At 43.5% G+C, this 22,061-nt stretch overlaps 1 protein-coding gene across 1 annotated transcript; it reads left to right on the top strand.

Moving 5' to 3' along the window:
• The first annotated feature begins 261 nt into the window (after positions 1-261).
• CENPN (centromere protein N) lies at positions 262-22,009 on the top strand. Its single transcript, XM_032389894.1, has 11 exons — positions 262-410; positions 4,170-4,350; positions 4,985-5,030; positions 7,430-7,489; positions 7,907-7,983; positions 14,853-15,029; positions 15,337-15,438; positions 16,708-16,771; positions 18,198-18,310; positions 21,014-21,140; positions 21,375-22,009. The coding sequence occupies exons 2-11, from the start codon at positions 4,180-4,182 to the stop codon at positions 21,455-21,457; spliced, it is 1,020 nt and encodes a 339-aa protein (XP_032245785.1). The 5' UTR covers positions 262-410; positions 4,170-4,179; the 3' UTR covers positions 21,458-22,009.
• The last annotated feature ends 52 nt before the right edge of the window (positions 22,010-22,061 follow it).

Below are 22,061 nucleotides of genomic sequence, written 5' to 3'. Positions count from 1 at the left end.
GAGTGCACGGAGGCCAGGCGGAGCCTAAAAACAGCAAGCCGAACCAACAACCCAGATTTAGGGGGCTGAGATTAACTGCATTTAACTAATGTTCTCCGCTAACAAGAGTGATGCGGGGACTCGGCGAGTTTCACTTCTGCCACTCCCCCACGCGGCCCCCTGTGCCCAGGGTACAGTCCAAAGAGAGAGCTCGGGGGGGGCGGGGCCGGAGGACGGCGGGAACTGCAATTGGTGGCTTTGAAGGCGCGGCGGGCGGGAAGAGCTGCTGAGAAGAGACATTGCTGGCGATGACGGACTGTAAGAGACTCGCGCGCGGCGTGGGATCGGGCCCTTGAATGTGGCGGGAGCCTTGAGAAAGCCACATCCCAGGCCTGTGGGGCGACTTTTCCGCGACTGCCACACGTCCCAAGGTACGGGCTTGGCGCTTGGCCTCGGGTCACAGGTGGGGGACTACGGTTGGGGCTGGGATGAGAGAGGGCAGCGACGCTTTGGGCGTGACATCACATCCGCCCACAGTGGGGCGGGGCCTTACCCGGACGTACGTCAGCTCCGGAGCCGCCGCCAGTTCTGTGACGGGCTACCGTACCGGCCCGGGCTTAGGTTGAGGCTCTGTGGGGAGTTGGGTGTTTTGATTTTTTTTTTTCTTTTTTTTTAAGTCAGGCTTGGCTTCCGTTTTTTTTTCCGTCCATGCGCCTCTCGGGTTTTTCCTTATGCTCCAGTGGCAACTCCTCAATATAAGAGGAGGAGATCTACAGAAAAGTTACCTAAAAGGGTTCTTTTTTGTCATGTGTTCATTCTTGAGCACATGATACATGCCAAGCCCTGTGCTACTAAGAGCCAGAAGTAAAAAGAAATTAGATAGTCACGGGGAATCAGAAGAGTTTACGCAGGGTTTACCAACCTTATTGGTGAGATTGAGTGCTCTTTCTACCACAAGTCTGTAGAAAGACATTTTGCGAACTTTACCCAGAATGAAGAATCTTCTGAGGCATTCTAAAAATGCAGGCTCTCAAAAAAAAAAAAAAAAAAAAAGTCAAGCTCTAACGCCCTGCTCGGTGCCCACCCATCCCCCAGTTCAAATCGATGGGGCCAGGGAATCTGCATTTTTACAAGGTTACCCCGAAATCCAGTGTTTTCGATGGGAGACGTTGGTTTGATATATCACTGTTGGACCCTAATTCTCCCCAGGCTGCTTATCTCCCCAGGCACACTGCTTACAGAGAGTATCTAATACTTCATTCCGCATGTATTAATCATTTCCTTAAATGTAGCCATGAATAAAGCAAACATAGTTCTTACCCTAGTGGCTCAATATTGTAAAGCAATACAGTAATCAATAAGCAAGATAATTTTAGTTCTATAAAGACAATAAGCAATGGAAGATGGGGAGATACCTTTAGAATGGGTGGTCAGAATAAGTCTCTCCGACCAGAAGCCATCTAAGCTAAGACCTCAATTACAAGAGCCACACATGTGAATATGTGCAAGAAGAACCTTCTAGGCCGGGGGTAACTGCAGGTACAAGGCCCTTCTCTGGAAGGATCCTTCTGTACTAGAGGAACTCAAGGCCAATGTAGCTGGAGCTCAGAAAGCCAGGGAGAGAGCGGTAGGTGATGGGGAGGGAGGCAAGAAGCAAACACAGGGCCTTGTAGACCATGGTAAGGATTTTAGTTTTGACATTAAGGGAGGTTGGTCCTGTATCTGGATAAGAAAATAAATCAGGCTCAATTTTCATGATGTTGATTCTGTTCTCATGTTCCTAATTCAGTTGTTTTTCTTCTACACAACTCCTAATAGTTTGCTTTATTTTGTTCTAACTGCTGTTTTCAGTACCTTTTTTTTTTTTTTTAAAGATTTTATTTATTTGACAGAGAGAGACACACAGCGAGAGAGGGAACACCAGCAGGGGGAGTGGGAGAGGGAGAAGCAGCCTTCCCGCGGAGCAGGGAGCCCGATGCGGGGCTCGATCCCAGGACCCCGGGATCATGACCTGAGCCGAAGGCAGACGCTTAATGACTGAGCCACCCAGGCGCCCCTGTTTTCAGTACCTTCTTAAAATCTTGTTGACTATCAGTATCTTTTTTGGAAGTGGGCAATGGTAATAGATTATATGCAGTGTTCAACAAACACTCAAATGGTAAAAATAAGTCACAGCCTGTATTCTTGTAGAGGGGTACTTCTCTCTTTGTCCTTGCAAATCTCATAGGCGTGGTGTAAGCAGATGAGATTGACAGACTGACTTCCGCCTCTTTTCTTAAACATGGACAGCAATGTCTGTATGCTCTTCTTGCAAGATAGGCAGAGAATTTAAATTGAAATTCTGCAGCTATCCTGCTTAATCTTTGTTTAGAAAACACACTTACTTGCTTTTTATGTGCCATATTTTAAAAGGGGCCGGGGGAAGATGCCTATCAGGGTCCCCAAATGAGATCAACTGTCATCCTCAGCCCACAGCTCCCCCCCTGAGAAAAGTAATAAAAGGGCTCAGAAACCCCCTTCCCATTGCCACAGCTGTGAGACAGCCACTAAGCCATGCTCCTGAAGATCATTGCCTTCGTTAGTTGCTGAGGGAGCCATACCAGATTTGGGGCTCAAGACCTTTTGGACAGTTGAAGAATCTCCTCTTCAGGCACCAGGCAGGAAGAGTGAGGTAGCAGCGGTCTTTTAATTGGTGACACCTTAAAGGAGAAAGAGACTGCAATTCTCTTCACCTCTATCTCTTACTGTGTCCTCTAGACTAATACATCCCGCTGTTTATTCAGTATCTCCTCTTGAAGTCCAACAATTAACCTTAAAATGTACATATTCAAAATAGAATTCTTGAGCTTTCTTCTGCCCACAGCTCTAGTCTCCCCCAACTCAGATAATAGCAACTCCGTTCTTCCAGCTGCCCGGTACAAACATTGGTATCTCCTCTGATTCCTCTTTCTCTCGTACCCCACATCTAGTCCATCAGAAATCCTGTGGGCTCATTCTTAAGAGCATATCCAGCATCTGACCTCTTCCCACCACCTCTACCTCGGTCCACCCTTATCTCTTACCTGCCTTGCAGCAGCCTTCTGGCTGGCCTCCTGCTTCTGCCCCTGCCCCCAGGGCAGCAGCCAGACTGATCCACCTCTTCTCAAAACCTTCCAGTGGCCAGTTTCTGTCAGAGTAGAAGCCATAATCCTTGCAGTGACCCCCTGGGCCTCCATGTTCTCTGACCTTATTCCCTCCTCTGTGCCTTCTCACTCTCTCTCCACTCTGGCCTCACTTGAGGCATCCTTCACCCTGTTCCTTGAAAGCCCCAGGGCTTTTGCACTTGCTATTCCCTCTGCCTAGCAAGTTCTTCCACCAGCTAGCCTCATGGCTCACTCTGTCCTCCAAGTGTTGGCTCAAATGTCTCCTTCCCTATGAGGCCTGCTCACTCCACCCCCACATCATCCCCAGCCTGCTCCATTTTAACTACTGTTAGTTTCCTAGCCCTGTTCCATTCCCTCTGCAGCATTTCCCACTTTTAACACATTTTATGATTTTCCTGTTGCCTCTCTCTCCCCACTAGAATGGATGCTCCATACCACCAGGGACTTTTGTCTTTATGGTTAAAGATGTAACTATCCCCATTGCCCACAGAAGTGCCTGGCACACACAGGTGCTCGGATTTTTTACATGAATCAGTCCATGAATGAATGATTTACTTATCATTACCATCAAGAGATCAAAATACTCTAGCCAGTCAAGGAGAGAGACCACTAATTTTTAAAACCTCCAAAGCATATTTAAATATACAGCTTAGGGGCGCCTGGTTGGCTTAGTCAGTTAAGCGTCTGCCTTCGGCTCAGGTCATGATCCCAGGGTCCTGGGATCGAGTTCCATGTCTGGCTCTCTGCTCAGCGGGGAGCCTGCTTCTCCCTCTGCCTGCCACTCCGCCTGCTTGTGCTCGCTCTCTGTCAAATAAATAAAATCTTTAAAAAACATTTTTTTAAATAAAAATAAGTATACAGCTTAAAGAGAAAATAATTAAATCCTCCTGTTGAAACACTCTTTGCAGAGTGCCTGAAAAAAGGTAAACATTTGGGTGTTTGACCTACAAATCAAAATCCTGGCTAAAAATATGCTGAAAAATTGAGTTAAGTTAAACTTTTGTATTTGGTTAATACTTTGTTGTACTGTTTTTGTTTTTATTAAAGTGCCAAAGAGATGGATGAAACTCTTGCTGAGTTTATCAAGAGGACCATCTTGAAAATCCCAATGACTGAAATGATGACAGTCCTCAAAGCCTGGGATTTTTTGTCTGAAAAGCAACTGCAGACTGTAAACTTCCGGCAGAGAAAGGAACCTCTTGTTCACGACTTGGTTCTGCTCTGTGAGGTAACAGTGTTCCAAATGATGAAACTTAAGCATCATACTACCCCTTTGGTTTTTTTCTTTCTGCCTTTTTTGAGTCCAAAAGAGATTTAAGGCAGCTGCTAAGCCATGAAGGAATGTGGGCTATGTATTCTTCATCTGTTAAAAAGGATAAACTAGATCTTTATATACAACATTGAGAAACACTATGTAATATGCATACATGAAAATGTATGTTGTAGGACAGTGGTTCTCAACTAGGACGGTTTTGCCTAGAAATGTCTGGAGATGTTTCTTGTGGTCAGACCTGTGGGAATGCTACTGTCTTGTAGTGGGTAGAGGCCAGAATGTTCCTTAACATCCTAGGACAGCCCTCCACACACAGAATTATCCGAATATATGTCAGTCATGCCCAGTTGGGAGATCCTGATATAGAAGAAGTTTAGAAGGATACAGCTGATTTAAGAACAGAACAAGGAGTCTGAAAGAGATGAATGAGGAATAGACTGTGGGAGGAGGGTGGGGAGTACCTGAACCAAGACACTTGGCAGGAGAACATAGACTGGACACAGTTGCTCTAAGCAACCCTAAAATGTGCTATAAATGGAGCAGAACCAAACTGTTCCACGTTCACTAAATATGTGATCTTCTCTTTCAGGAGAAGCGTGCAAGTGTCCATGACGCAGCCCTTTTAGACATCATTTGTGAGTGTCGGTGCTTTGTATTTACACTTCCCAGTCCCGCTTTTTTTTTTTTTTACGATTTTATTTATTTATTTGAGAGTGAGTGAGCGAGAGAGCACGAGCAGGGGGAGGAAGAGAGGAAGGAGCAGAGGGAGAGGGAGAAGCAGACTCCCCACTGAGCAGGGAGCCTGACGTGGGACTTGATCCTGGGACCCTGGGATCATGAGCTGAACTGAAGGCAGACGCTTAACCAACTGAGCCACCCAGGCGCCCCTAAAGACCCCAGTCCTGTTTCATCAGAGAGGCCATTTTGTACGTAAGGGCTCAGATTTCTTCAGTCTGGCAGACCTAGTTTCAGTCCCTCCTCTGTCACTTACCAGTCCCGTGTCCTTGGCCGAGTCCCATCACCTTGCTAAGCCTAGATTCCTCCTAAGTAAAACAGAGAAACCAGTAGTACCTACTTCATTGGGTGGCTTGGAGGGTTAAATAAGATAATGCTTGGAAAGCTCTTAGCATGGTCATTGGCTACCAGAAGCACATAGTAGGTATTTGTTAGGCTTTGTTTTGTTATTAACAGAATTTGAAAATACATTTTCAAGAATTTGTTCTTATTACACTGTAGCTTGTTATCTCCCCTCCCCTTCCCTTTCTTGGGGCTTTCCCTTTGTGTCCTAGTTTTCTTCTCTGTATTTTTTTTTTTTATGACGTCTACTCTCCTCCTCAGGAGGCAACAGAGTCTAGGGTCTAAGAACACAGGCCCCAAGGCTAGATTTCTTAGGTTCAGTTCATGGCTCTATCATTGTCTCCCTGTGAGTCCTGGGGGGAGGCCGTTGACCTCTCTGTGCCTCAGTATTATCATTTGACAAACCCGTATCATAATGATGATATCACATAAGGTTATGATGAGGATGAAATAAGGGTCCTTGTCAAGTTCTTAGCACAAAGCCTGGTATTTACTAATTAATTATTATCAATTTATATTAACTGCTTTCAATGACCTGGTACATAATAAAAATCAGCTTTATATTCTACTCCAACTACGAAATAGCTGAATTCATTTACGCATCTGCCTCTGGTTAAGTCTGTCTAATTTTCAGTGACTGGATTATATCTAGACCATAAAAGGTGGATCCACATAATTCCCATTTCTCATGCGTTTGTTCAAATGTTCATTGAGTACTACTGTGTGGCAGGCTGTATGCTAGGTGCTGGTGGCTCAAACAGGTTGATTCATTCTCTCTTAAGAGGTCACCGTCTTATGGAGGAGACAGGTTACTTATCACACAAATGCCTTCTTGTGGACTGTAGCAGGTGCCATGAAGGAGAACATAGAGGGGGTCTGTGAGAGCAGAGTGGGATCTGCCACACTGAGGGTTTAGGGAAGACTTCCTGAGGACATGAGCGGAGAGCCAAAGGATGAGTGACATTAACTAGGCATAGGGGAGAAGGGAGGTTAAGGAGCGGGAGGGCAAAGGGCACAGCGCTGGAAGTCTTGGAGCAGGAGGGTTAATAGAGGAGTGGAGAGAAGGCGGGAAATGGGAGCTCAGTGATGCAGGAGGGGTCAAACCAAATGAGACATAGGTAGGCAGATGATACAGAGACTTAGAGGCCACTCGAAGGATTTCGGTCTTTATTCTAAGAATAATGCAAAGCCTTCTGAAGATTATGAGCAAGAAAGAATCAGGTTCTTGTTTTTTCAAAGCTCACAGTGCAGAGACAGAGACCAGGGAGGATGGGAGAGACCTACAGGAGCCTGTTGGAGCATCCAAGCCAGAGAGGAATGTAGCCTGGATGAGATGGTAGGGGGAGGGGATGGAGAGAAGTGAGTGAGGCCAGGAAATACAAGGATTAAAGCAGACCTGACTTGCTCCTGGCTTGGTCATGGTGGAGTGAGTGGGAGGAACGCACATGGCTTCAGGGTGGTGGTAAGTGCAACAAAGGAAAGCAAAGCAGGGCGGAGGGCGGGTGAGTTTGGTCAGGGGATCGGGATAGGCCACTCAGCATAGGTGGCCTCTCAGTAGAGACCAGAATGAGGTGCACCACCAGCTAGAAGAGGGCTCCCGACAAAGGGAACAGCCAGTGCCAAGGCCAGTCATGAGGAGCACGGCATCCCCGTCTGCTGGGCGAGTGCCACGTTCTGCGGAGTAGACTCACATGGAAAGAGAAGAAGTGATCGAAGTATGAGTAAATGCCAGATCTCTACTATATCACTAATTCTTCATGATTTAGTTGTCTGGAGAAAATTTAATCCATATAAAAGTTACATTTTGAATAAAAATGTGTATGACCTAATTTGTAAATTACTGTTATTTTCTCTGGTGTCATATTACATTAAATACATATTTAAAATATGTATTTATAAGCACATTACTTGGGAGTTCTAGGATATAATAGTAATAAGCTCTTCCTCCCTCTCTCAGATACTCAATTTCATCGGCACCAGAAAGTTTGGGATGTTTTTCAGATGAGTAAAGAACCAGGTAATGTTTTCCATTTTTAAAAAAATTTTTTTAGTAATCTCTATACCCACCATGGAGCTCAGACTCACAACCCCGAGATGAAGAGTCACATGCTTTTCCCACTGAGCCAGCCAGGTACCCCAGTGTTCTCCATTTTAAATTGAACATTTATATTTGATATTTTGGAAATTTTGAAATGAATAGCAATATGTTCCTCTTAAACGTCTCTTCTTTCAAATGAGTAATTTCAAAATTACTCTTTTGTGGGAAAAACGAGAAATATACTTGGTCCTGCTCTGTGTCTCAGGTACTGATTGGTGTGATTTGATTGTTGTAGCTCTTTGAAATTACACAAAATGCTTACCTTCAGAGTCTTTGCAGATGTATTTCTTGAACATTATACTCCCTTGATTTGCCTTTTTCTTTTCACTTTGACAGGTGAAGACATTGACCCTTTTGATATGGAACAATTCAAAAGTTCATTTGTGAAAATTCTTCGGAGAGCATTAAAAAATGTAAGAACAAAATTTATCTGAATTTCCATGAAATTCAATTTCAAGGCATCTGTGCAGGTTTTTTTTATTTGTATGAATTTTAATTAGTAATATTCCATACTATTCTAGGCCAGATCAAAGTCAAATCCTACTTAATTATGAAAACTTTACTCTCCCCTCACCTGTCAATTCAGAGCCAAATGCTTCTTTCTCAAGAGGAGTGCCAGGCAGTAGAACTCTCCTCAGTGATGGAAATGTTCTAGATCCACGCTGTCTGGTACACTAGCTAGTAACCAGCCGCACGTGGCTACAGAGCACTTGAAATGTGCCCAGTGTAACTGAGGAACTAGAATGTTAATCTTCTGTAACTGTAGTGAATTTTAGTGCAGTAGCCCCGGTGGCAGGTGGCTCCAGGATTGGTCAGCACAGTTCTAGAGCACCCCTAGAGTCTTTAGCTGCCATTCCGCTTTGACAAGTACCACCGAGTATCTTTCTTGTTTTCCTTTTGAGAGAGAGAGAACGAGGGGAGGGGCAGAGGGAGAGGGAGAGAGGGAATCTTAAGCAGGCTCCACACCCAGCACAGAGCCCAATGCGGGGCTCAATCTCACAACCTGAGACATGATGTGAGCTGAGATCAAGAGTCAGCTGCTTAACTGAATGAGCCCCAGGCACCCCACCACCAAATATCTTATTGTAGGTTCTGACATTCATTTTTTTAGCAACCTCCCTTACTTCATTCTCTTCCCACCCTGGTCTGCCTTAGTCCTCCTTGCATAGCAAGACATTCCCAAAAACCTGTCACAGTCACCGTTCTCTGGTTGTCCTCTTCAGAATACTAGTGTTTCCTCTCCTTACACAAATTCCCCCACCTGGTCTTTCCGTCTCCTCATCTCACCCCCTGTGACTTCTGCCGTACTTCTACCTGAGTGTATTCTCTCATCTCCTTTCTCACAGCGCCCCTTCTGTGTCAGGTTGGAATCTGTTCCCTGCATCCTCGTAAGGCCCCTGCTTTGCTGCTCTCTGTTCTATTTCACGCTCGTAGTCTCTTCTCTACTGCTTATAAACATGCTCAGGTCTCAGTGGAAGGACATCCACTCCCCATGCTCATCCTCAAGCTCTATCCTTTCTACCACAACACTCTTGGAGGGAAATATTCTTTTCTTGCTCCTGATATGTCCATTGGCACAATGGTGCTGGCCCCCCTTCACCATCCCCTTCACCCTTCTCTGGCAGGAGCACTGACTTAGCCTGAATAAGAGCAGTGGTGCCCACAGGGACACCTATCCTGCTCTGTTCCTCCAGGGCCGGCTCTGCCCATGCAAGGGAGGCTACCCAGAGTCGTTCTGCCAGTGACCATGTGGGCAACTCTGCCTGACTCTGGATTTTTTATCTGGAGGGCCACTTGCCTGCAGATATGAGCCAGTCATCAGTTTCTTAGTAATATGTGTTGGCCTCTGCCTACCACCTCTTTTTCCCTTGTTTCTCAGCTGGTCCAGAAGGACAGGAAGGAGGGGTGGTATTTATTGGCCCCCTCAAAAAGCTTTTGAAAAAGACCCTTTGAAAGGGTAATCCATCCTTGCCAGCTTCATGCTTAAGGCTCTTGCATTCAGGCTACTGCTCTCACCTCCATATTGAAACTGAGTTTTTGAAAAGCAGTGGTTCTCATGTGATCCCCAGACCAGCAGCATCAACATCAGCTGGGAACATATTAGACAGGCAAATACTTGGGCTCCCTCAGACACAGTAGGGGTAGGCCACAACCCTCCAGGTGATGCTAATGCCCGGTCAAGTGTGAGAACCTCCCTGTTCAGGGGCACCAGTGATACCACAAAATCCCACAGCTGGTTCTCTGTCACCAGTAATGCCGATTGCAAACACCTGTGTGTGCCAGGCCCTGGGCTAAGCCCTTGCCAGTCACTAACTCACTGTACCCTCCTGGTGAGGCAAGGTGGGTCCCACAGTGGTTAACGTCAGAGCCAGGGTCAAAACCCAGGCAGGTGGCTTTGAGCTCGTGCTCTTCACATCTACACAGGCTCTCGCGGCTCAGCCTCTGCCATGTGCCAGACGCACAACATCCATTTCTCGTGCTCAGGAAGGTCACGCTGTCAGAGAATTAGCAGTCCGACCCTCTTGATCCTGAATCTCTGTCTTCCCCTGGTTGTCTTCTGCCCATCCTAAACTGGTCTTCATTGTCTGCATGGCTAACTCCTTTCCTTTCCTTCTGCCCTTTGCTGGAGCGTCCCCCAAAGTTCTGCACTCAGCCCTCCCCCTGGTGAGTTTCGGCTACGGGAACCTACTTTAGCGGGAGAGAGGAGGGAGGTAGAGACAGAGTCGTTCACCACTTCCCTTTCGGAAGCAAATGAGTCGGCCCAACACCATTTGTTGACTAGTTTAGCTTTTTCTACTGGTTTATCAACATTGGATTCTTCAGATTCGTTCATGCTTTTAGAGTCTGTGTTTTACTCTTGAGCTGTTTCTCCTCGTGCACTCCTGGATCCACTGCCTGCCTCTCGGGCATTAACCACCTCTACTCCACACTCCAGCCAAACTGAACCAGTCTTTGAGTTCTTGAACTTGCCATAGGCTGTTCCCTCTCCTTGGAACATCCTCCGCCACCTGGCCTTTGCACAGCTCATTCCTCCCTGTCCTTCTGCCTCCACTTATCTAGTGCTCCCTCCGAGAGTCTCCCTGACCACCCCCCCACACCATGGCAGTTCCCCAGTCACCATACTCCTCCCACTTCCTGCTTTAATTGTCAGTCTTCCTCCTGACCCATAGTCTCCCTGAGAAGAAACCCACCATCCTGCTCCCCTCTGACACGAGCAAGGGCTGAATAGATGCTGGGGATGAATGGACTGGGCACATTCTTTGCAAACTCCTCATTCCTTTAATTGCTGTAGTTTGTAAAATATTTTAATAACCATTAAGGCAAGGCAAAGCTGTCCCTACTCCCAATTACTCTTCTTTACCCCAGTTACTATTCTTCCTGATGAATCTTAGAATCATTTTATCAGGTTTACAAAACAAAATGAAATCTTCATCATTTTGAGTGGGGGTCCACTTTAATCTATAAATCAGTTCAAGGGTAATTGTGAGCCAAGAGAAGGTATGTGTCTCCTTTTTGGGTTGTTTTGGGTTTTTTTTCTCTTTTGTGAATAAGCACTCTTTGCTCCTGTTCCTAAGTTGTTATCTTTTATTATATTATTTGAAAAATATTCTTACCATGAAATTATACACTTTTTGGAGATTAAAGGAGAGTCCCATCTGAACTGTGGGTATGGCATGTGCACCTGCTTTTCTTTAAACAAAGAGCCTCACTGGCACAGAATCCCGAGCCACCTATCCATAAATGGGGATATATGGTGTGGACCCTTCTGGAAGCAGCCTTTTTATGAAGCCGAACATGACTGGCTAACTCCTCTTGAGAAACGCTCACAACCATGTTCCCTCCCTGTTCACCCCACACCAGACGCCGAGGGAGAGCTGTTCTCAGCTGCACTTCAGAGCTTGTCTGCGTCTTTCCCTTTCAGTGCCCTCTTCCCCTGACAGTCTCTCTTGCCCTTCTCTCCTCCGGGAACTTCTGTTGTCTGAACCCCACGCCTCCCGCCCAACCGTTCTAGGAGAAGAGTGAAATGCTCCCATATCCTCCTACATCAGTGGCCTCGTATTTCAGTTGTGAGATTTCCTCTTTTATCACCGCTGTGTTCCAGAAGCTTTTGCCTCCTGAATGAATTTCAGGCAGACTAGTGGGAAAAGCTGGGAGGAGAGAGGAGCTTTTTTCATCAGTCACATCTTCCTGCTTGAAAGGCCGGCAGACGCCCACCACCCTATGTCTTCTCTGTCTCTCCTGCTCTGAGCTGGCCCACATGTGCTAACCCCATTTCTCAATTGACCAAGGACTCCCAGCTCGACTTCACTTTCCTCATAACTAGCAGCTGGATAACCTCACTTTCCCAAAGGCTGATGATGGTGCCACGTAGAGTCTCCTGGACTAAAAAGTGACTTGCCTGCTGATATAGGACGGGTCTTAACCTTTCTGTGCCAAGGACCCCTTTTGCTGTTAGTGAAACTTACGGGCCACTTCTTAGAAGATTATTTTTAAATGCTATAATAAAATACATAAAATTATAAGGAAAACCAACTATGTTGAAATACCATCATTAAGGTATTAAAATACTAAGTTGTGCTACATCATGTGCTTCTTTAGTAACACAGTAAATAATCTCACAGTAGGTCTAAAAACAACTAGTTTCAAAGTAGTGGTGGGCGTAAATGATATTTTTGAGGCAGGTGCAACAATTGTAACGTGTTAAGAAAATATTTGGGATTTCTACACAACAAAGTAACAGGTCCTAACAGTCTACCGTTTCGTTGCCTACCTTCACAATTGAAGGAGATGCTCAATTTCAGTTAGTTCATAGACCCCTGAATTCTAACCAGGGGCTTCAGGTTAAGAACTTCCTGCCCCTGAACCAATTGGGTAGGGAAGCTGGTATGAGAGGGAGCTGAGAGCCTAACTGGGGAGTGATGGGAGGGGCCTGTGCTACAGGGGATCCGATCCAGAGCCTTTGAGAGAGTGTGTGTGTCTCTGTATGCAAGAGAGAGAGAGATTAACTGTATATCTTAACCAGGCAAAACTATTCAAAATACAATGTTCTTCGAAAACTCACAATGAAAGAAAAAACAAACTGAAAAATATGTTTCAATTGTAAAAAGATAGTACATTTACTCTCCTTTTTATACCCATGTATCATGTAGTATAATAATGATAGTCTGTACTAAATATATGAATATAGTTAAATATGTAGCAATTCTATGTGTTGTAAGCTTCATTTGATTCCCATGCTAAACTTGTTTGTGATATGTTCAGTAGCTTGTGGGTTGTGGCCAGTTATAACCAGTTTCTGGCCAGAGTACCCTGGCTAGCAGGATAGTCCCGGGTTAGCCAAACCACTTAGGACACTTGGCTGGATTAGTGTCCCAGTTAAGCTTGAACAGTATTTATCTGAGCTATCCTCAATGAAAAATGCTTTCTCCTGGCTACTGAAGGATGATGTCTATTAAGGAAGTTTCTTGGGAAAATAGTACAGGTCTGCATTTGGGCCCTACCTCTTCAGGTATCTGAATATCATCTTTACTGGAAGAAAGTGAGACAGAACATCTGAAAGCCACCTAGGCCCAGATTATACTGGCTCTGTGAATATCCTTTTCTCTTAGTCCATTGATTTTTCTTTAACCTTTTTTGGATCATAGACCCTTACGAAAATGTTGTTAAGTGACACAGCACCTCTCTCAGGAATGGGTACACTTACACATGTGTGCCCAACTCTGCATCCAATATAGGGAGGACAGAGAGCTCTTTAAGCTTCTCCATGAGGCTTTACTTCAGTTATCCTCATTCTGGGCTAGAGAGATTACCTGAATATGTTGACTGCAACCAATTTTCTCCCTCTGGTAAAAATGTGCCCTCCATCTCCTGCATTCAATCTCGATTTTACAGGCTTTGCTTTTGTAATGTGACACAAAGAGGCTATTCAGAATCAGACCCTGCCCTCTTCCATTCAAGCCAGCAAAGGTCCACTGAGCGCCTGTTGGGGCCAAGTGCTGTGCTGCTCCCTTGGGAAGGTCAGACAGCTCCGCGGACTCCACACACTCCACACAGTCTGCACCCCAGACCGGGGAGGGTTCCTTGTCTCATACACCGAGGGCATATGGGAAAGCAGCCAGATAAAGAGTGGGCAGAGTCGGAATAATGGTCTTCTTTGCTAATGCCAGCAGCCACATTACAGCCTGCTTTTTCTGGAGTAGGATACAAGGGGGAGGAAGCACAGAGATGTGAGCAAGCCAAGTACACCTGTCTTGGATGCCTCCTGTCCGGGATCTGACCTCCCGGGGGAAGCTGAATCGAGGGGGACCTAAGAATCTAGGAACAGGGGCGCCTCGGTGGCTCAGTCGTTAAGCGTCTGCACTCGGCTCAGGTCATGATCCCAGGGTCCTGGGATTGAGCCCCACATCGGGATCCCTGCTCCACTAGAAGCCTGCTTCTCCCTCTCCCACTCCCCCTGCTTGTGTTCCCTCTCTCGCTGTGTCTCTCTCTGTCAAATAAATAAATAAAATCTTAAAAAAAAAAAAAAAAGAATCTAGGAACAGCCTATTAAATTCCAAACCAACTGGCAATTACATTTAGAAGTTGAGAAAGATCTGTGTTTTATCCATGAAATGGAAATGAAATAGAATTTTCTATATTCTTGCCACATAATTTTACTTTAGAGTAATTGTTAGCATCTGAGCTAAATGCATATGAGCATTAGGATTAATATATTTGAGTCCATTACTACATAGAAATCTTACTGTTAAACTTTATAGTGCATACTAGGTCTATGCTCGATGCTGAAAATGCCTCATTATTTAACAGGTATGTCATTTGTTAGGCTGCCTTATTTCATAAATTCTTACATGTCAGGGAACAGTGTTTTAGAGACAAGCCCAAGAAATTGTTGAAAAATTGTGGTACCTTGCTTGTAGGATTTAAAATTTGTTTTCCTTTCAAAAGAATTTGCAAGGCATAAATGTCGTTCCAAAGCAACCACAAAATCTTTTCCCCAAGATCCCCCAAACACTGTAATGAAAAGTAGAAAAGACTGCTGGATCTCAGCCCGTGTGCAAGGTTAGTGACATCCTTCACCCTTAAAGAGCGCTTGCTGGTGCCACAGATTTGTTTTTAATGTGACTTTTTTTTTTTTTTTAAGTACTCTCTACACGCAGTGTGGTGCTTGAACTCCCGACCCTAAGATCAAGAGTAACGTGCTCCATGGACTGAGCCAGCCAGGCGCCCTAGTGCCACAGATTTTAATTAGGAAACTTAACTCTTTTTTTTTTCTTTTTTTAAGGTGACGGTCAGCTTCAGAGATGCTGAGGAGAATTCAGTATGGATTCGAATTGCCTGGGGAACACAGTATAGAAAGCCAAACCAGTACAAACCTGTTTATGTGGTGTATTACTCCCAGACTCCCTACGTCTTCACTTCCTGCTGCCAGCTGAAGAGCAATATACCCCTTCTGGGTCAGGTAGGGAACCAATTACTATAAGCTATATTTTTATTACTCTTAATCTTAGAGGTCTGCCTAGGGTTAAACTGCTCAATAAGCATTTTATATAAAATGCCACATGTAATTCTTGATTTCCTAAAATAAGGAGCAGAAAGTGTTCTACAAGTGGAAGCATGGCACAGCATTGGTTTGGAGCTCTCTGTTATTGTCTTTTCATCTAGAAGTAATGTGTGCCTAATGCAAAAATTCAACCAATATTATAGATATTATAAATATTGGGCGATAAACACGGTATCCTAATAGTCTTGCTAATTTTCACTTCCAGGCACTGACAATTGCTAGCAATCACCATAAGATTGTGAAAATGGACCTCAGAAGCCGGTATCTGGACTCGCTGAAGGCTATTGTTTTTAAACAGTATAATCAGGTGAGCCCATCAGTGACTCTCTTTCAAGTTACATCTCCGTTTTCTCCTTCACACTTGACTTAGAAGTGTCTGAGCAGGTGGGAAAGTCCACCTCGAACAGAAGGAGATCATTTCAGATATTACTGAAGTGGAGAAAGCTTTCAGTTAGTTAACATGAAAGGAAACCACAGTGCCTCACTATCCTCTTGTTACAATTGCAATTTGTTTTATACTGTTCAGCAGTCATTAGAGTTTATGTTACAGATCCCAGTTTCCAAATCATCTATTCCAATTAGAATTTATTTTAGCTCTAGAGTAACTTGACACTGTCTTTCGAAGCTAATTATTCTATTATGCAAGAGAGAAGTAGAATTCATTTTTGTCCCATTAGTCAAGCAGGTGATACGGGAGTTAGAAGGAAAGGAGAAAGCGTTGTTTTATTATTAAGTCCCACAGTTTGTTTGTTAAAATTATTTGAATGCATTGTTTCCTTTAATGATAAGAAGGGATCTGGCCTTACTCACAGACTCAGGGTTATTTTTTCCTCTGCATGGCAACAGTGTGCTCATATGTTCAGACTCCTGAGGTGGGTTGTTAATGCTCTGTGTATATCTTTGAGCCCTTAGATACATTATACTTAATGTATTTTCATCTGTTCTAAGTAGAAAGAAGTGATGGCTCCCTACAAGTCACTCTTTAAGGAAAAAAATCTAACGTTGTTAGTTAGATTAGTTAGTTAGAGGCCCTCTTACCCACCACCTTCCACCTGTCTTGCTATGACAACTGCATCCCTAGGATAATTCACACTGTCAAACACTTAATTATAAAAACATCGGCTGCAAAGGGAAAAAGGATTGATTGAGAGACTCACTTCAGTAGGAAAGTGATTTTTCCAAAAGGAGCGTCAGCGAGTATTTTACAGTGATGAAGACATAGCTATAAAGCTGAAGTATCACATTGCAGATCCTGCCTGGGATTCCTTTAGCTTTTGCACTCACCAGCCATGCTTCATCCAGATCCATTTTTATGCTAACAAAGTACAGAGCTCCTCATTCAAAACAGACATGTTGCTGGCCCAGCAGTCTCTGCCAGTCTCCTGCTCTGGGGGAAATGCTTAACTCAGCCTGGATATGGCCTCAAATCTCTTTTTGTTGAAAAAAATAAATAAATAAAGATAAGATTTGATACACTGTTATGTACTAAAACCATTTACTATTTATATTTCAAGATGTTAAAATTAAGAGAAGATTCACTTTTTTTCTTTCTTTCCTTCTTTTTTTTTTTTTTTAGAACTTTGAAACCCACAACACCGCTATGCCTCTGCAGGAAAGAACCCTGGAGCTGGATATACACAGTATGTGTGTTTTAAAATAAAACCGAAATTTGGAAGCACATCATTCCTTTTTAAATTTCTGTCACTCGGTAAAACATTTAATCACTAGGAGCCGGATTCAGAACTATCTACTGCTTTCAGAAAAATTGAAAATTAACTTTCTCTTGAAAAGAGAAACTAAGGGGCACGTGGGTGGCTCAGTCAGTTAAGCATCTGCCTTCGGCTGAGGTCATGATCTCAGGGTCCTGGGATCGAGCCCCACATCGGGCTCTCTGCTCGGCGGGGAGCCTGCTTCTCCCTCTTCCTCTGCCTGCTCCCACTCATGCTCGCTCTCTCACTCTCTCTCAAATAAAATCTTCTAAAAAAAATTTTTTAAGGGAAACTAAGCTACCAAAGGTTCCTTTTATAATTTGCTAGAACATCAAGTAGTAACACTTAAAAACAAAAATTAACTAATAGTCAAACATTTCTGTGTGCCAAGCACCACACTCAGATGCTTATAGTGTCACTTCCTTCATCTTTGTAGTAGTCCCCTGAACAATCCCTATTCATCAGGCAGCTGGGTTTCAGAAGGGTTACACAGCGAGGAATCGCCAAAGCTAGGCATGAAATCCAAATGTGTCGAGTCTGGAGCCCCGGCTCCGAGTGTGTGCTGGATAAACTGCTTCTTGCATAATCAGAGTTGTGACTATGTTGCTACTCACAGATAGCAGGAGTGTCTCCGTGGAAACCCAGGAGAGTAAAAAACTACTATAGTGGACCAGAAAGTTGAGAAGAGTGGTGGGGTACAATCTAGATTTCTAGAAATGAACATTTTCCTATCTCTCGGCAGTGATTTGGCAATCCAATGAAATGGTACAGCAATTATGAACAAACATTTTTATGACTTTCCAATGGCATAAGAACTGCCATTGATTTCACATTAAGTAAAGAAAGCAGAATACAAAATTGTGTGTATTTTATAATTCCAGTTTAGAAAACACAGATCTTTCTATTCATTAAGAAAAAGGCAAGACAGGGGCACCTTAAGTGGCTGCCTTCGGCTCAGGTCATGATCCCAGGGTCCTGGGATCGAGCCCCACATCGGTGTCCCTGCTCAGCGGGAAGCCTGCTTCTCCCCCTCCCACTTCCCCTGCTTGTGTTCCCTCTCTCACTGTGTCTCTCTCTGTCAAATAAGTAGATAAAAAAAAAAAAGAAAAGAAATATATTAAAATGTTAACAGTGCTTTCTCTGCCTTGGTAGAATTATGGGGGATTTTTATTTTATTTACCAGCCTGCACTTTACAACTTTCCTATAACAAGGAATTATTGCAATGAAGAGAAGAAGCAGTAAACATAATTTTTAAGTGACGCAAGCAAGTTGAAAGGTTAGGAATGAAAGGAAGATACTTTATGGGTGAAATATATTTCTAATAATCTGTTTTCTTTTGAAATCTTCCATATATAGTGGATTCGCGGATCATTCATGAAAACAGAATAGAAAAAGAGAGAGTCCAGAGAGTGACTCAAGAAGCTTTTGGAGACTATCCTCAACCAAGACTAGAATTCGCACAATACAAGGTGGGACATTGCTATAAACATGAATTACAAGATATCCAGACGTTTTTAAAAGAACAGAAACTTTAGGGGCGCCTGGGTGGCTCAGTCGTTGGGCGTCTGCCTTCGGCTCAGGTCGTGATCCCAGGGTCCTGGGATCGAGCCCCACATCGGGCTCCCTGCTCGGCGGGAAGCCTGCTTCTCCCTCTCGCACTCCCCGTTTGTGTTCCCTCTCTCGCTGTGTCTCTCTCTGTCAAATAAATAAATTTAAAAAAATAAAAAATAAATAAAAGAACAGAAACTTTAAGTGGAAAACAGTTATAAGAAACTTTCTTTTCCTTTATCACTTTTTTCTTTTTTTAATTCCTTTTCTAATTATTGAATAGAGTTGACACACGATGTTACAGCAGTTTTGGACGTACAGCAATTCTATACATCACTCAGTGCTCACCACCATAAGCGTAGTCAGTGTCACTTTAATTTTGTATGATGAATTTATGAGTTAGAATAGACTTCTTTATCATATTTATTAAGTGCCTCTGTTAGCAAAGGAGACTTAGAAATTATGACTTTGCCTTTTTATTTCCTCTTACATATTAATTTAGTTATGCGGAACTGGCCTCAATCTGTATTTTTGAGGGGAGAAAATTGTAGGCTATACCTTTCTAGCCCATCCACACCTGGAGCAACACTTACATGTAGTCGGTGCTCATAAATACTCGTTGAATAAAAGAGTGAATGAATGAGTAAGTCATGACATAGCCCAGTTGGCAGCACAGGAGAAAAACCAGTAGCCTCGTTAATACTGCAAACCTAGCTCATTCCAGAAGCATGCCACTGCCCATCAGGAAGGCCAGCTTGGGGGCAAGCCCACTGCCCCCATTAGAAGAATTCAAGGTTTATATCATGATTGCCCTAATCTAATACTTGCGCTCATACTCCTAACACCCTCCTCCCCTCTAGTAAAATCCTTTCTGCTTAGCACCCCCTGCAGCCACGGGCGATGCTTTAAATCCGCCATTGATCTGATCACTCAGACCCAACACCTGTTTCCTTTGATTTGTTTTTTAGTGGGAAAAGCTGATTAATATCTTTCATTTTGGGCTCCCTACATGGCAGTTTTAACCCAGTTCCTTTGAACAGCCCATACTCTTAAGACGCTGGTTCCCGAATGTGGTCTCTGGCCCCGCTATATCAGCATCAATTGAGAATGGGTAAGAAATGCCCCACCGTGGTCCTACTGGATCAGGGACTCTGGAGGTGGGGCCCAACCATCTGTTCCTACAAGCCCTCTGGCTGATTCTGCCCACTAAAGAGAACCACTGATCGGGAATAAGTAAGACTCCACAAATCTCCCTGTATATACAGTTTAGAATATGTTTAAGTCGAGGTACACATTGCTTCATACCTTCAATTAATTTTCCCTACCTTTTCTATTTTGAAAAATGTCAAACCTTCAGAACACTTGCAAGGATATTACAATGAACACCCATCTCCCCTTTGCTTCAATTCACCAATTGTTAACATTTTGCCACATTTACTTTCTTTTTGTTGATTTATTCTGAACCATTTGAGGCAGTCGCAGACATTACTCACCCTCTAAATATTTCAGCATACTGTCTCTTAATTTTAGAGTCACTTTAAGTTTAAAAAAAATTGAAATTAGAATCTAAGACTCAGGTACCTATTGAAGCAGCAGTACTTGGATATTTGATGGTATTAAAGGATTGGTAGATTGTTACTAATTTTTTTAGGTGTGGTAAGGTTATGGGGGTGAACTTTTTAAAAAAGAGTCTTTCTTAGGTCGTTTTTAGATACATACTGAAATATTCACAGATGGAATAGTATGGTGTCTTGGATTTACTTCAGAATGATGCAGTGACAATGGTCAGCAAGGAACAGGGAGTTGGGGTCATCGATGAAACAAGACTAACCATGAATTGATAATGGTTTCAGCTGGGGGATGTGCAAACGGGCAGTCATTATACTGTGCTCCTTACTTTTGTGTACTTTTGAAATCTTCCATAATAAGGTAAAAAGAAATTGTGATAGTGACTCAAAAGACATGACATTTTTACATCAAAAGGACCAATTACAACAGATAGTGCTAATTTGCCATTAAGAATGCAAACAGGATGTGATGAGCACTGGGTGTTATGCGCAACTGATAAATTGTTGAACAGTACATCTGAAACTAAATGTGTACTATATTTGGCTAATTTAATTTTAAAAAAAGGGAATGCAAACTAGGGGGCGCCTGAGTGGCTCAGTCGGTGAGGTGTCTGCCTTTGGCTCAGGGTCCTGTGATCAAGCCCTACGTGCACCTGGTGTGCGTCAGGCTCCCTGCTCAGTGGGAAGTCTGCTTCTCCCTCGTCCTTTACCCCTCCCCCCATTCATGTTTGCGCACTCTCTCAAATAAATGAATAAAATCTTTTTTTTTTTTTTTAAAGGGAATGCAAACTAAACGCCCAGGTAAAGGTCACCAGAAGGTTGAACTCACCTCCCAGGTCCCTGTGTGTCAGGCACCAAGGTGTTTTGTGTGTGATATTGTTTGACACACTGGTTGCCCTCTACATTTGCAGTTAGCAAATTAAATGTCTCGCACCCCCCCCTTAATCCCTGTATTTCTTGATGACAAGAATTAATGAAATGCAAACCTGATTTCAGTATAGTTTACCATTCCAGCTGATTTATTTAGTAATTATTTGTAAATGTATTTGTTGACAGCTTGAAACGAAATTCAAAAGTGACTTCAATGGAGACATCTTGGCGGAGAGAAAAGAGCCCCTCCGGTGCCTAATAAAGTTCTCCAGCCCACATCTCCTGGAAGCATTGAAAGCCTTAGCACCAGCTGGTAAGTAGTCAGCTTATCTTACAGCGGGAAGAATTAACAACACACTATATTCGGGTAGTATGTATCCTCTCTTTTTACTGGCTAATCACCTCTGAGCTTTCTCCTGGCTCAGGTCCGCTATCCCCTCATACCCTATTTTGCATGTTCTGCTTCTGCACCTCATGGGGGTCCATGATCCACCCTCGAATCTCAGCCATTGTTAAACTGACTCATTTTCTTTCCTTTTAATTTCAGGTATTGCAGATGCACCACTTTCTCCATTGCTTACTTGCATACCCAATAAGGGAATGAATTATTTTAAAATTAGAGATAAATAAGATGTATGTGGTTTTGGAAGCACAGCATCTCTTTGACTATTGCCTATGCATTTCATTCAACAGCTAGCCGGATAGCTTCTGTTTATGAACTTGTGTTTTAGAAATTAATTATTGATATTGACAGTTCAGAAACATTCGGTATAATTGTTGGGACTGATTCTTTCCTCCTCCACTGTGTACCCCTCTCCCCCATATCCTGCAAAGCATAGCAATTGTGGGCCTTTAAAAAGTGACATGTCCTTTTTCTTACTCATTTCCTCCATCCTGGAGAGATCAGGTTCTAATTGCTTGTTTCCAAGGATTTTGTCTGAAGCCTTGGATCCTGGAAAGAAGCAGCGAGAAACTATCCTCAACTCAAAACTTTCTAGGAAAATCATAAAATTGGTCCATTCAAAGGGTAGAGTTGTGTCCATGATGTGATTGCGGGGGGTAGCACATCAGATGATTCAGTAATATAAAGTAATAGTTTCGTTGTAAATATGATACTTGTCATAATCTGTTTTATCATACATGCAGACTCACCATACTATACTGATTCGTGAATAAAGATTGAAAAACTGGTATATCAATTACTTTTGATGGAAATTTTTCAGTGATCATCACT

Source organism: Phoca vitulina, unplaced genomic scaffold, assembly GCF_004348235.1.
Source record: "Phoca vitulina isolate PV1807 unplaced genomic scaffold, GSC_HSeal_1.0 scaffold56, whole genome shotgun sequence".
Classification (NCBI taxonomy): Eukaryota; Metazoa; Chordata; class Mammalia; order Carnivora; family Phocidae; genus Phoca; species Phoca vitulina.
This window is presented reverse-complemented; position numbering and strand designations above follow the sequence as displayed.

Coding starts and splice junctions, on each gene's coding strand:
- CENPN (XM_032389894.1), top strand. CDS start 4,180: ATGGATGAAACTCTTGCTGAGTTTATCAAGAGGACCATCTTGAAAATC. Junction 7,490..7,906: donor TCAGATGAGTAAAGAACCAG/GTAATGTTTTCC, acceptor TCACTTTGACAG/GTGAAGACATTGACCCTTTT. Junction 18,311..21,013: donor TAGAATTCGCACAATACAAG/GTGGGACATTGC, acceptor ATTTGTTGACAG/CTTGAAACGAAATTCAAAAG.